Source organism: Fundulus heteroclitus, chromosome 7, assembly GCF_011125445.2.
Source record: "Fundulus heteroclitus isolate FHET01 chromosome 7, MU-UCD_Fhet_4.1, whole genome shotgun sequence".
Taxonomy (NCBI): domain Eukaryota; kingdom Metazoa; phylum Chordata; class Actinopteri; order Cyprinodontiformes; family Fundulidae; genus Fundulus; species Fundulus heteroclitus.
This window is the reverse complement of record NC_046367.1, coordinates 23,977,755-23,991,015: the sequence shown is the minus strand read 5'-3', so window position 1 is coordinate 23,991,015 and position 13,261 is coordinate 23,977,755. Positions and strand designations below refer to the sequence as shown.

The 13,261-nt window shown below is 39.2% G+C and overlaps 1 protein-coding gene across 3 annotated transcripts in view; it reads left to right on the top strand.

Moving 5' to 3' along the window:
* The window catches only part of frmpd4 (FERM and PDZ domain containing 4), a 66,070-nt gene that overhangs the window by 50,703 nt on the left and 2,106 nt on the right, over positions 1-13,261 (top strand). For all 3 annotated transcript variants that reach the window (XM_036139231.1, XM_012873257.3, XM_021321844.2), the window contains exon 16: positions 1,465-2,628. In XM_036139231.1, coding sequence (XP_035995124.1) covers positions 1,465-2,628 — 1,164 coding nt within the window. The remainder of the gene's footprint in view (positions 1-1,464; positions 2,629-13,261) is intronic.

Here is a 13,261-nt window from a genome sequence, read left to right as displayed (position 1 = left end):
TCTTCTTCAAAAATGATTTGTGGGTACTATTAACTGTGTGTTTTGGCCCATTTTGCCGATGGATGAGCAATGAGCTGAGATCCAGACAGAGTTCCATGAACGCAGGGAATACGAGTTATTGCTGCACAATACTCTGATTACCTTTTGATGTTATGCCTTGAATAATATTAGTGTTTAGGCCAGTTCATTTTAGAAGCAGCAGTTCGATGGCAAAACTGAGCCTCTTTCATGCCGCGTCCATAAAAGCTTCAATCTTTTTGGACTTATTTCGGTCCGCGTTCTGCACCATACAGTGATCGCAACACGTTTTTACATTTGTATTTCAAAATTAGGTTCCATTTGAGCCTGCATCTGCACAGAGCCTACCTCTGAGAAAAAGATGCAGGCTGATGGCCTGAAGACATCCTGCACTATTAGAAATGATTTCAGAAGGTGTGAACAGATGGATAGAATAGAATAGAACATAACTGAAAGGAAAAGAGTAGAGAAAACCTTAACACGGTTATTAAATAACATGGAACATTTTGTTGCTTTGACATAAGTTTACCTGCACAAACCTTTTTTTTTTTACATCTTTAATCCTTTGACAACTAACTTCTCTGTGAAAGCACAGTGATACACGATGACTTAATCTTAACATTTGTATTTAAATTAGCTTGTTAAATTCAAGAGACAACTGATGACAAGAGAGGTGGCTCCTTTGCTAGTATCTAAATCATTTCTTGTAATGAAGTCTCTAAATTGCTTTTTGGAATTTTGTTTTGTTGTAATAGGCATTCATATTTTACTTTTTTTTTTTGCTTTTTATCACTCCCTCCATCCATCCAGCCATCCAGCCATCTGCACTGATGGAAGACTCATTTACTTCAGCATGCCAAATGCTCAAACCAAAAACAAGCTGACCTTGTGGTCGGCTTGACTTTGTGGAAATATATTTTTCACAAAGTCAGTTGGTCCTTAAATGTGAAGAAATACATAAAACAAGACAGTCAAATTATTTTAAACTATAATCTTCCCTTTCCCAACACAACAACACAATGTGAATCGCACACTCTTCAACAGAATACATGTGCAGTCTTCAGAATGGGAGCAGATCAAAAGTGACACACATAGCTAAAAGACATAAAAGAACTTGATGTTCCACAAAATCCCCGCCATTTCCTCACATTTGGACCAATGTAACAAATGTTTTTGTTTTGTTTTTCATAACGCTAGCATACAGAATGAAATCTAGAGCTTTTGAAATTAAATTTATGAACAAGGTATATGGTTACCAGTTACCAGTAAAAAAAAATTTTGAACTACTTTTACACCGATTTACATCCATTGATATGTCATTAAACCATATTTTTATGCTGATTTGCATTCATTTTCTAAGAATTACAGCTGATTTATTCATTGATAGTTTTCACTCGCTTTAGAAGAAATCTTTTAATAAGGTTTTTGTCTTTTTGTGGTACACAGGTGTACAAATATCAAGAGCATTTAGCCCAGAGTCCTCAGATTCTGGCAATGAGACAAACTCCTCTGAGATGACTGAGAGCTCGGAGCTGGCCGCTGCTCAGAGACATTCAGAAAACCACCTGAGGATGCATGCAGCCATGACAGAAGGATACCGCGCCACAAATGAGGAAAAGGCAGAGGCTTGCGCGACTGGTGATGAGAATCCAGAAGAAGCTAAATCCTCTGCCGTGGCCTCCTCTCAGATTTTCCACTCGGATGGCGGCGAGATGGAACCAGATACAATGGAAATCAAATCAGTCAGTGAATTCTTCTCCAAGATGCACATGGGCTCCCTAATGAGCAGGCAGAGAGGAAAACAGAGGGAGGCGGAGAGCAGTATCCAAGGAGATACATGCAGTTCCTCTGAAAAATCTAACTCGGCTTCTCAAGATTCGGCCAAACAGGAGCCCCCACATCTTGTAGGGAAGTACAACGCTTTCACTGTGAGAGATTCCTATTACATGAATCAACTCGACCTGGGAAGAACTCACTGCAAAGAGAGACAGCAAAAATGGCAGCAAAGAGCACAGGGAAGCAAAATGGCAGAGAATCTTGCACCAGAATGTGCGAGTGACTCACAGGCTTCCCACACAGACAGGCTGACAGCGAAGGGAGAGAACCCGGACTCAGATGAAAGAAACCAACAGTTAAATGCCCATCTTGTCTCCCAATCCAAAGGGCCCTTCCCCGCGGAGAGTGACGGTACTTCGCAGGACAATAAGCAGAAGCAGATCAAGCTTTCGCAGTCAGAGCAGGATGTCTCTCGGATGTATGAATTCCACGTTAGCAAGCGCATGTCGTCGATACAAAGCGAAGGCATTCATTCTCTCCAGAGCTCACAGTGTTCCTCCATAGACGCTGGTTGTAGCACTGGCAGCAGCAGTTGTGTCACCCCAATGGATTCTCCCCTTTGTGCCACGGACACTATGCATGTACTATCAGAGTCGTCGCTAAAGGGGATGAGTTATGCAGCTGGGGCTGAGGAGAAGCCCTACGGGTCCACAGGGCAGGGGAAAGCAGGACATCCTATAGACCCCACCCTAATGAGAAAGATCCATGCAGCTACCAGTGCCGAGCCAGGGTTTGGAAGCAGTCATAAAATGCCCAAGATAAAAGAAACCACAGGTAAGACAAAAACACAAGGGAGCATTGTATACTTAATTTATCAGTAAAAACATCATTAAAGGAAATAAAAGTAACTCAGTACCAAAAATGTCATTCTCACCCTGGTAGTAAATAAGGTGTGCGGAATGTTTTTATTAAACATTGCTGTTGGTCTTTAGATTTTAAAAAAAAATTGTTCTTGCTTAAAAAAAACCAACAACTGTAATTTTCTTTTTTATAGAAACTATTTCATAAGATCCTGTCTAAACCCCATTGTGAAGCATTCTCAGAGGAGCTTTTGATTAAAAAAAACATTCCTGAGACCAATAGGAAACAGTAACCATAGGCTCCAGCCTTAATAAACGTGGATGCTTTAAATTTAGTCATATCTACTCAATGAAGTGTCCAAATAGGAAATTATGTTTTTTTGAAGCCTCTGCAATGAGAACCTGTTTGATAGTGTTATTCGAATGTTACATGTTTTTTGTTTCTAAGCCACATAAACATAAACCCGAAGAATTAAATAACAAGCATGTGTTTTCTAAACATCTGACAGTGTACCGTATATAACATGATAACTATCTGAGCCAAACTCTCATGGGCTGTTTAGATGTGTAAAAATAAAAAAATAAATTCTTCGCCCTGAGAACAGCAACTTCAAATGCTATATTTATATAGAGTGTATACACACTCCAAGGTTATATTAGCATAAATGCTAAATTAGCATAAATGCCACATAGCAATGATCAGGTAATCATATTTCTACATCTCATGATACACTATGCAGAGGCTCTGTCTATGCAATATGAAGGCGCACTAACCTCAGAAGTAAATGACATGGCAATAGACTTGACCTTCCTTTATCATTAATTCAGCCAATAAGTGTTTGACCACTTTAGGGAAGGTGCAGGCTGCGTATAAATTGAACCCATGCTTCCATTTGAAAATTAAAATAAAACAAGATGAGATGGTGACAGCATGTCTAAGAGTAACTTTTTGCTTCACTAAAAAGTGATAAACTGTTATTTTAACAGATCTGGACATGCCAACATTTTTGCAGGCCAAGAGTGTGACAAAAGGATCCACAAAGCGTTAAGGGGTTCATCCCAATGTTCAATTTGTCAAAGTCAGTTTAACCTCATGACAAATTAACGTTCTGTCAGAAATATGGAGGGTATAGCAGGTCTGGGGATTAAACTTAATACAGTGATCTTCTTTTCAAAATCTAACCAGCTCATGTGTAAACCTAAACAGTTTGTTATCTAAAACTGGCATAAATGTGAAAATGATGTTTAAAAAGAAGGGTCACATAGCAGCTGTATGACAAAGTGTAGTACTGTGATGTTTAATGCTAAACATGTCAGCATGATCATGTAGCCTGTAGCCTCTAACTCCTTATCATAAATGCTCAGTACATGGTCACTTTTTTTTCTAAAATCACATTTCTCAATGGCTGGTACCTGTTTAGATTGAGATTTAGTTAAAAAGGTGGAATCAGCGACCTGTGTTAGTCTTTCTGTTGGTCAAGCTCTTCTCTTTATCCTTAAACATTTTTAGGTAGGAATTTGTGTCTCAATTGTGTAAGAGGAAATTATTTGAAAAGTCTTGACTAACAGCTTAACGTGGAGTTTGATTGGTGGTTAAAATAAGTATAAGTTGTGCAAACATGCATGCTAGAAAGCATGCATGTTTGCAACAACTTATACTTATTTTAACATGCAAACATGCATGCTTTCTAGCACGCATGTTTGCACAACTTATACTTATTTTAACATGCAAACATGCACGCTTTCTAGCATGAATGTTTCAAAAGTTCAGACTTTTCAAAAGTTTCAAAAGTTCAGACTTTTGAAACACGCATAATAAACATTTTAGCTGCTGGATAGAAAAACTGCAGTCTTACTTTAATTGATCATCATTGGCAAGAACGAGACACTCACCAGCCACTGTAGATACAACTTGCTAGTGTCAGATGGAACAAATATCTGCGTTCAGTTCTGCATTAATCCCTCATAGCTATGATCAAGGTGTGGGAAACATTATTCAGATAAGAATGATGTGGAGAAGGATGAAGGCCATTACCAGGCCTGCTCCTTGGTTTGGTTGTTGTGTTTATATTGTTTTTAATTAGATGGCATGGTGCGTCTGCTCTTCTGGCTTATTATCATGAAACCGTCTTATACAACTTTACATTAGCAAGAGTCAATTTTGAAATGGACATCAGAGGACAAAACCTTGAACTCATCACCATAATTCTGCGACATACCAGCTTGCCTGTGTTGTACACCCTTCAACTGTCCGTGAAGAAAATGCATGTGGGGAAGGGGAAAGCAAGGTCTTGTTCTGGGGGATTAAGGCTCTCCTGAGGTTGTCTGAAGGAAACCTCCAATCTTGCAGAGGTTATTTTTGTCTGTGCATTGGACTCAGCGTGTTATTCCTGGAGCAGTGGTAGACCAGGCTCACCTGCCTGGTAGAACCTCCTTCTCACCATGAGTCTAAGTGGCTCAACTTGGTGTGCAGCTCAACAGTCTTTATCTGAGTCCTTCGTCTGAGTCCTCGTCTACAGCAAACGTGATTGTCTGCTCTGCTCTTATTGATGCTGGATCTTTAGCTGACAAAAAATGTATTCTCAATTGCATTTTTAATACAATACAGTTGGCTGATGAATTTCCCCAATTCTCAGAACCTTTTCCTCCTGATGGTGCCTTTTTCAGCTACCCTCAAACTGCATGTAAAGGAGGAGCTGCTGTTGTGTTATGGTCTTGTTTTCATATCAGCAGCTTTCTGCTGACAGTTTTCTGCCTCATAAAATATGAATCCCCAGTGCCCTGCAAGGTGATATACCGCCTGCCCAAATTTAATCACAACTTCTTTCAGGACTTGGCTGACTTATTGTCAGTGATTACTATAGATAGCGATTGGACGTTGATTGCTAGAGATTTTAACATTGTGTGTTGTGAGACTTTTTTGAAATCGATTAGCTGTTTTAACTTGAATCAGTTAGTGAGTCGTCTAACATATGAAAAGGCACACAACCTGGGCTTGATTTTAACTTTTGGTTTAACATGGACATGTTAGTGAAATTGAGGCACATCAGTAGACCTTCATTTCGTGTATAATTTGTTTATATCTCCTCAACTGCGTTGGGTGCACACAAATCTACTCACCGTCAGAGCAGTAGGCGTCCCCAGCATTCTGAATAGAGGAGCATACATCATGTCTGAGTCCTCGTCTACAGCAAAGGTGGTCCTCCACACGGGGACTGGCCCTTCTATCCTGACCTGATTGCTCTGATCTGGAGTAGATTTGACAGAGCAGGGTAGAACTTGCAATGCCAGCTATGGTTCTCACCGAGTCCATGCAAGTATCCACCATTAGGAGTGGATGCCTTGGCCCATAAGCCATGTCTTCCACAGTGTCATGCACATCAAAATGTGCAACCTTTCAGCTGTGTTGAACAGAGAAAAATCAGAATCAGATATACTTTAATAATGAGATGGCACTCCATTTCATATCCATTAGCCTCGGTAAAAGAAATTCTTCTTTTAGACCAATTAAATGTATTCCGAGGCTATTTCCTTCCTTCATGAGGGTTTTGGTGGAAGAAAAGTGTTTAACCTCACACAGGCGTGCATTAGCACTGAGTGGTGTCATGCCCGATGGTTCCTCGGTGGCACTGGTTAAAGCTACATTTGAGCCCTTAGATCAGGCTCCACTTAAATTTCTGTCATTTAAAACTGCTCTGCTGTAAGCTCTGACATCTGCAAAGACAGTGATTGATTTAGCTGCTCTCTTTGTCACTCCCTCCTGTCTCAGAATACGGGGAAACTAAGCTCAGCTTTGCTAAGCACAGTGAACCAGCTGCCGAGCCATTGCTCAGTGAACACACTTGCACGCTTAGACACATGCTGGCGTGCCAACAGAAAAGGGAAGAAAGAAAGGTCTCACATTTCTTTAGAGAAAACTGAATATCAGGGTGCTGCTAAAAATGCTGAGTTCCAGATAATTTCTAGTTTTGAGTTCAATAATATCAGCAAAAGAAAAAAAAACTGGTTAGCCACAGTGCTACTGAGTATTTAATGAAGATAGGAAATTATTTGATTGTCCCATAATAGGATAATTCGGGTGAGACAGTAGCAAAGACAAAGACTGAGTTACAAATAATTTTTAGTAATGAAAAAAACTGGCTTTTTTTTTCATTACTAAAACCAAAGTTAGTTCTAAAGCACCAGAGAAGGAGCTTATCAGAAAAGCCTAAATAAAAGTAAATACCAGAGTAAGTATTACACCGTTATTGATAATATGGCATATTTGGGTAAACAATGATTCAATATTTCAGTTAAACATAACATATCATAGTTTTAAATCCTTCCTTATCACATTTAAATAATTCAGTTATGGTATGCATTCTTTGTCATTGTTACCCCTCAGCCCCTCTTTTGCCCTTGTTCTGAGGTTTGACTGAAAGCAACATGTCTTGGTGCTGTCTCTTTAAATGCCAATGAGGCACTTCACACCCCGCCCCCTATAGGTCGCAGAGTGTTTCACGTCACCCTGTTTAGCCATTTGTGTAGCATGCTCAGGGACTGTGTAATGAATTGTGTGGGCTAATACACCCAACAACCAAACATTTTGACCTGAAGATAATAACAGGGGTTTTCTGTATAGAAGTGAATCTGTAAGCACCTGAATCCAAGCAGTAGTGGTTGTGAGGAGCCAAAGACCTGCCCCCAGAGCACTGAGGCAGACCAGAACCCCAGATGCCCAAAGGGACCCCCAGAGCAAAGGTGTCCAAGAGGGGTAAACAAAGGAAAAGCTGCCTCCCCCATCCCACGGTAGATCAAAAAGGAGCCCCCCCAACAGCCACAACGGTGTAGCCCTGGGAGCTGCGGCACCGAGCCAAGGAGAGGGGGCAGTCCAAACCCAACCTGACAAGAAGACAAACATAAAACCACACACACATCCTATACTCCCAGGTCCAGGCACTAGCACCCGAGAGGGGTATCCTGCCCCAAACCCGGGAGGTGAATCCCAGTATCAAGAAGGAGGGGGACCACCACAACTTAATAAATCAGGGCTGTAGGGTTAGGCCAGACCATTAAGAGCTTTAAAAACAAGCAATAACAATTTAAAATCTATGCTAAAATGTATAGGCAGCCTGTGGAATGGAGGACATAATGAGGTTGATATCCATGTGTCTGAAGGATTCAGTTAGAAGCTGTGCAGTTACTTTTTGAAGCAACTGAAGTCTGTTTTGGGAGAAATACTGACATAATGAGCATTATGATTGAATTTGACTTTGTAAAGTGCCTTGAGATGAGCTGGTGTGAATTGACATTATGTAAATATATATATATATATATATATATATATATATATATATATATATATATATATATATATATATATATATATATATATTGAACTGAATTACAATAATCAATTCTTAAGCTGATTAGTGTGTATAGCCTTGTTAAGAAGTATTTTTCTTAAAGAGGCCAGAGATGCAATATGTCTTTCTTCCACTGTCTTTCAGTCTTTGGCACTGTTGCCTGAATTTACAAATACAGTTTGCAATCTGGAGGTGACACAAAGGCTGCTGCGACAGTTTAAATAGGGAAAGAAATAACGGAGAGGCAGGTGGAAGTAATTAACAGGACAAGTAACAGGTGAATGACATGAAGGAGCTGACACAGAGAGACAACAGGATCCGGAAGAGAATATAACAGAAGTAAATAAATCCATGTGGTACAGAATAACCAGGAAGAATTAAGAAGAAATGAGACCTAACTAAATAAGACTAAGAGGGAAAACAAAGAAGAGCATGGTCAGAGAGATATAGAATAAACAAACCTAATTCTAGGGGAGAGGGACTAAAAAAGAAGAAGCAGAGGTGCATGAGGTGAAGACGGAATGGTGATGAAAGGCAGACAGGGAAATATAAATCTAACAGTAACAAAATACAAACTAATACCTAACCAACTAATAGAACCACTAAGGGTGGGAAAAACTGAAAGATGCACAAAAAACAAATCTATAAACAAACACCTGGAGATTGTGACAGCCATAAACTGTTTGGAAGTAGCAGAAGTGAGAATGTCTACTGGCTGCAAAGAGAGCTGTAAATTCAGTAAAGATAGAGAAATGAGATGCAGTAGCTGTCTCTCAAATTTCACTTTGTTAAATGACAGTTCATGAGATACATCAAGGTCCAAAGATGATGGATTGGTCCACGTAAAGATTGTTTCAGAATAAAACACACAAAAAGCCTTAAAAATTCAGAAAACAATCATTGTTGGACAAGAGTCGTCCCCACAAATGAAAAGATGATCATATTTAGGAATATAATCGACAAGAAACTCTTGAACAAAACATATTATATACTTAGGCAGGTGGTAAACAACCACACATAAAACAGGATGTGTGAGCTCAGCCACAAACATCTGCTGTTCAAAAGAAGATTAAGTCATTGTAGGAAAAAGTCTACATTGAAGTTTTCTCTGTAGACAGTGCTGTAGGTATTCAGTTTTGTTATAAACGCTATTCTCTTGGGGTTGTGTTACAGCATGAAGATGTATATGTTAAATTTTCACAAACAATGAAGAAAAATGTGCATCCACACAGGAGGACTTAGCACCACTGAAAACACTTTAGTAGGTATTCCAGGCCCATCGGTGACGCTGTGACACTGTCACAAAAACATACAAAAAGGCAGAGCATTCGCAGACAACTTTTTGGAAGTAAACACAGCAACTGTGTTTCTGGTTCTTCTCCGACGTGGATCATAAAGCATGTGGTTCATGTGGTTTTCTGTAGCAAGTTGGAGCTCATGGTTGTAGACACTAACAACACTGAACAGCTCCATGTTTGTTGTTATTTATGAGAGTGAGATGCATGCAGGTTCAAGAGAGAGGTGAAGCTACGGTGCCATTGCTTCTGAACAGTGTTGTATAAAGTACTCAAATCTCGGAGTCAAGTAAAAGTATTGGTACCTCTCCAAAATATGACTTTGGTAAAAGTCCAAGTCACTGACTGAAATGTTACTTGAGTAAAAGTCTTAAAGTATCTGAAATGTTTTGTACTTAAGTATGAAAATTACTATAAAAACAGATGTACTCAAGTAATGTAATAAAAAGTATAAGTAAAAAGTAAAACAAAGCAAATGCAGTTTGAATGACATTTTTTAGATTTTGGTAAACTTTGAAAGTCAAATTCCCTTAAAATAATATAAACAACCAAGTGCAGGAGAAACTTAGACCAAGTTTAGACAGAAAATACAACCTTTTTGTAAGCTTTCAGTTTTCCTTCTTCAAGTAAGGTCAGTGCTGTGCACTTTAAAATTGTACACAACCAAGTGCAGGCAAAAATTAGACCGGGGGTGTATACTAAGAACATGGTTAAGTGATAAACCAGGTCTAGTTAACCTACAGGAAGTGGTAAACCTGCTAATAGATACACCTGCAGGTTATCATTTAGTTAAGAAAATTAGGACTCTCTGCTATTAGATGCTTTACCTATACCACAAGGTTAATTTAACCTGCTTTCCCACTGAACCAGCTTATTATCCTGTTGGTGGTGATGAACAAGTCCAGGAAAGTCCCGACTTTGTCGCAGTCAATCGGTAGGTGGGGTCAAAACACTTGTGTGCGTGAGTCTCTCTCTCTTTTTGTAACGAGTAACTAAACCAAACATTGAAAATGTATTGGAGTAAAAGTATGCAATTAAGTTCAGAAATATAGTGAAGTAAAAGTAAAAGTAATCAAAAAAATGTATACTCGAGAAAAGTATAAAGTACTCCAAAATATACTTAAGTACAGTAGTGAAGTATTTTTTACTTCATTACTATACAACACTGCTTCTGAAAAGAAACATTAGAAAATGTAGGAATATACACAAAAATATTTTCACTCTGGGACCCAGTTTCAATAATTATCGTTTTTGTTCTCTCAAGACACCGATTTGTGTGGCTGCAACAGCTAAAGGACAAAATAGCTTTGTGGCTACACCTCATCTTGTCTCTACTTAACAGCAATTTGGATCCTGAGCTGCACTTGAACAGCTATTCTCAGAGTGTGCAATGACTTGCTTTTAATTGTTGCTTCCAGAGCTTCTGCTGTCTTACTTCTACTATATCTCACTGCTGCCTTTGAAACAGTGGATCGTGATATGTTACTATCCTGACTGGAGCAGCCTGTTGGTGTGAAGGACATAGCACTTGAGTTTGTCCCCGTTGATCTAATGGGAACAAGACGATGGTTAGCACATTACCCCAACATTAGAGTCGCTGGCTGATTCTTTTAGAATTGTTTTACAAATGTAATCTTGATTTTTGAATGCTTAATTGGTCTGGCACCTTGTTATGTTTACTAGCTCCTGCATATTTCTCATCCTTGTAGAGCTCTGAGATCAGAAGAGGAAATTCTTTTGATTGTTCATAGGACTCGAGTTGAGACTAGATGAGACTGAGGCTCAATCACCATAATAAGTGCTCTCCGAATAGTGCAGTCAGTAAGGAAGGAGGTAGAAAAGGAAGCCTCTGTGCTCCCTCCCGCAGCTAGTTATTTTCCTAGGAACCCTGCGACGTCCCTTATTGGCGCTAAGAAGCCTTAAGGTATCCCACAATCCTTTGTGTGACATGACATTTAAGCACAGCCCCCACACGTAAATCTACAAAAATGTCTGCAGAGAAGAGAAAGCATACTCACGCATACTTTGTAGTTCATTCCAGAAGGCTGTAGGCCCGGATTTGACTCACATCATCCATGAGCGTTTCCATCAGGTAATGACGTCGGAGTTAGGCTGTCTGAAATTGGCACAGCAGTCCAAAGCTCCTTTCCTTCCTGTGATAGAGTTCTTACTGTTGACCCCATGAAAGGTTAAGGAGAGGCAACATTTTTGCAATCTGCTATTGACCAATGTTGTTTTAGCCACTGCAAATTGTAGCCCCCGGTGTTATATTTCTGCTTGAGGAAGGACTCAAATGCAGACAAACTGTTAAATGTAGGTTTACAATAGACCTGAGGAACAGAGCACTGAGACAAACTATGAGGATGAATGATAGAACAAAGTCTAGCTGAAATGAAAACCAAAGAGTTTTAACACGGCAGAATTTTCGGAGACAACCGAGGCAGGGACAGGTGAAGGTAATCAGGAGGAGACCAATGAAGACAGATCCAGTAATCTGGGAGGATTACAATGAATAGAAACTGAAGGGAAACAAATAGAAGGAATAACACAAAATGTACATAGAAAGAACTAAGAACCTGATCCATATATTAACTAAAATGGCAGCCACTAGAAGTCATAAATAGAAAAAACGTTGTTACCAAAAAAATCCTCACCCAAAGATAAGCATCAGGAAATAACTAAAGAAAGCAAACCCTAAGGAACACAACAATTAAATATTCAAAACACATCCACAAAAGAAAAGAAAATTCCAAATACCTGGAGATATTGACATCAGCTTTCTGTAGTTAGCTGACAAGAGCAGCTGCCATTAGTCACGTTTCCATTGACCAACAAATTACACAAATTGTGATTTCAAAAATAAATTTGCTTAATGGAAACACGGCAATTTCGAAAATACACCTATTTTTCGATAAAAGGTTTTTGAGCTAGGATAAGGTGGTTTTTCAGCCATATCGAAATTGGTATATTTCTCAAAACTGCAATGGAAACAACTTTTTGGTATCACATGAGTCATGTGATAAACAACCGGCCGTTACTACCGGTGAAATAGACGAGGAAGACGACAGGAAGTAGTAGCAGGATGATGGCGCAGCATGTTTAGATTCACGAAGAGACGCCATATTTTTTTACATTTAGTTTGTGACAGGGGTATTACCAACATACTCGATTCAAAACAGCAAAGAAATGCAAGCATTTACCAAGATCTTGAAGCGGCCATGATGGAAGCAGGGTTCCACAAGCCGGGGAACTCTGAAACAGAAATACCTGGCGGAGAAGAGAAGGCTCGGCAAAAGTGGTGCCAGTGGAAAAGATTTAAAAAAATTCAAATACTTCTCCCTCATTGATGAGATACTCATGTGAACAAGCACAAAATTTGTTTGGTTTTAATTGCATTACTTATTTAATGGAAACTCTGCCATTGTGAAAATGTGTTTTATCAAAATTAGCAGAATATTAACAATGTTTTGCGCACAATTGTATCTTCATCTTCTTTAGCTCCTCTCCTTCAGGATTAATGTCTTGTGCAATCAGAGAATGTATTCTGCATACCTTGGTAGTAACTTGTGTTTATTTTTTAACATAGTTACTATTATGCCATCTCAAAGCCGTCTTCCCGTTCTCCACTTAGCTCTGACTTTAACAAAAACTTTTGTGTGCATAGCTCCCACTCATTTGATAATTTTGCTTTTTTTGGATCATTTTCTCTGAGACCAACAACCATATGGTGTTAAGGGCACTTAAAATCCTCTGTCTCCGTAATTCTGAAACTAAGATTGTTATCTAATCGTCTTTATCATGCCTAAAGGACTAAATGTACGGAGTTGCTGCTACTAGCAACTTTTAATACAGGGCATATGGGCAATTGTCTTCTTTTAGAAAGGCAGCACACAAGCACCAGATAAAAAATACTATTCTGTTAATTCTGCCTTCAACAACATTTACATTCTTTTTATGCATGTGCAGT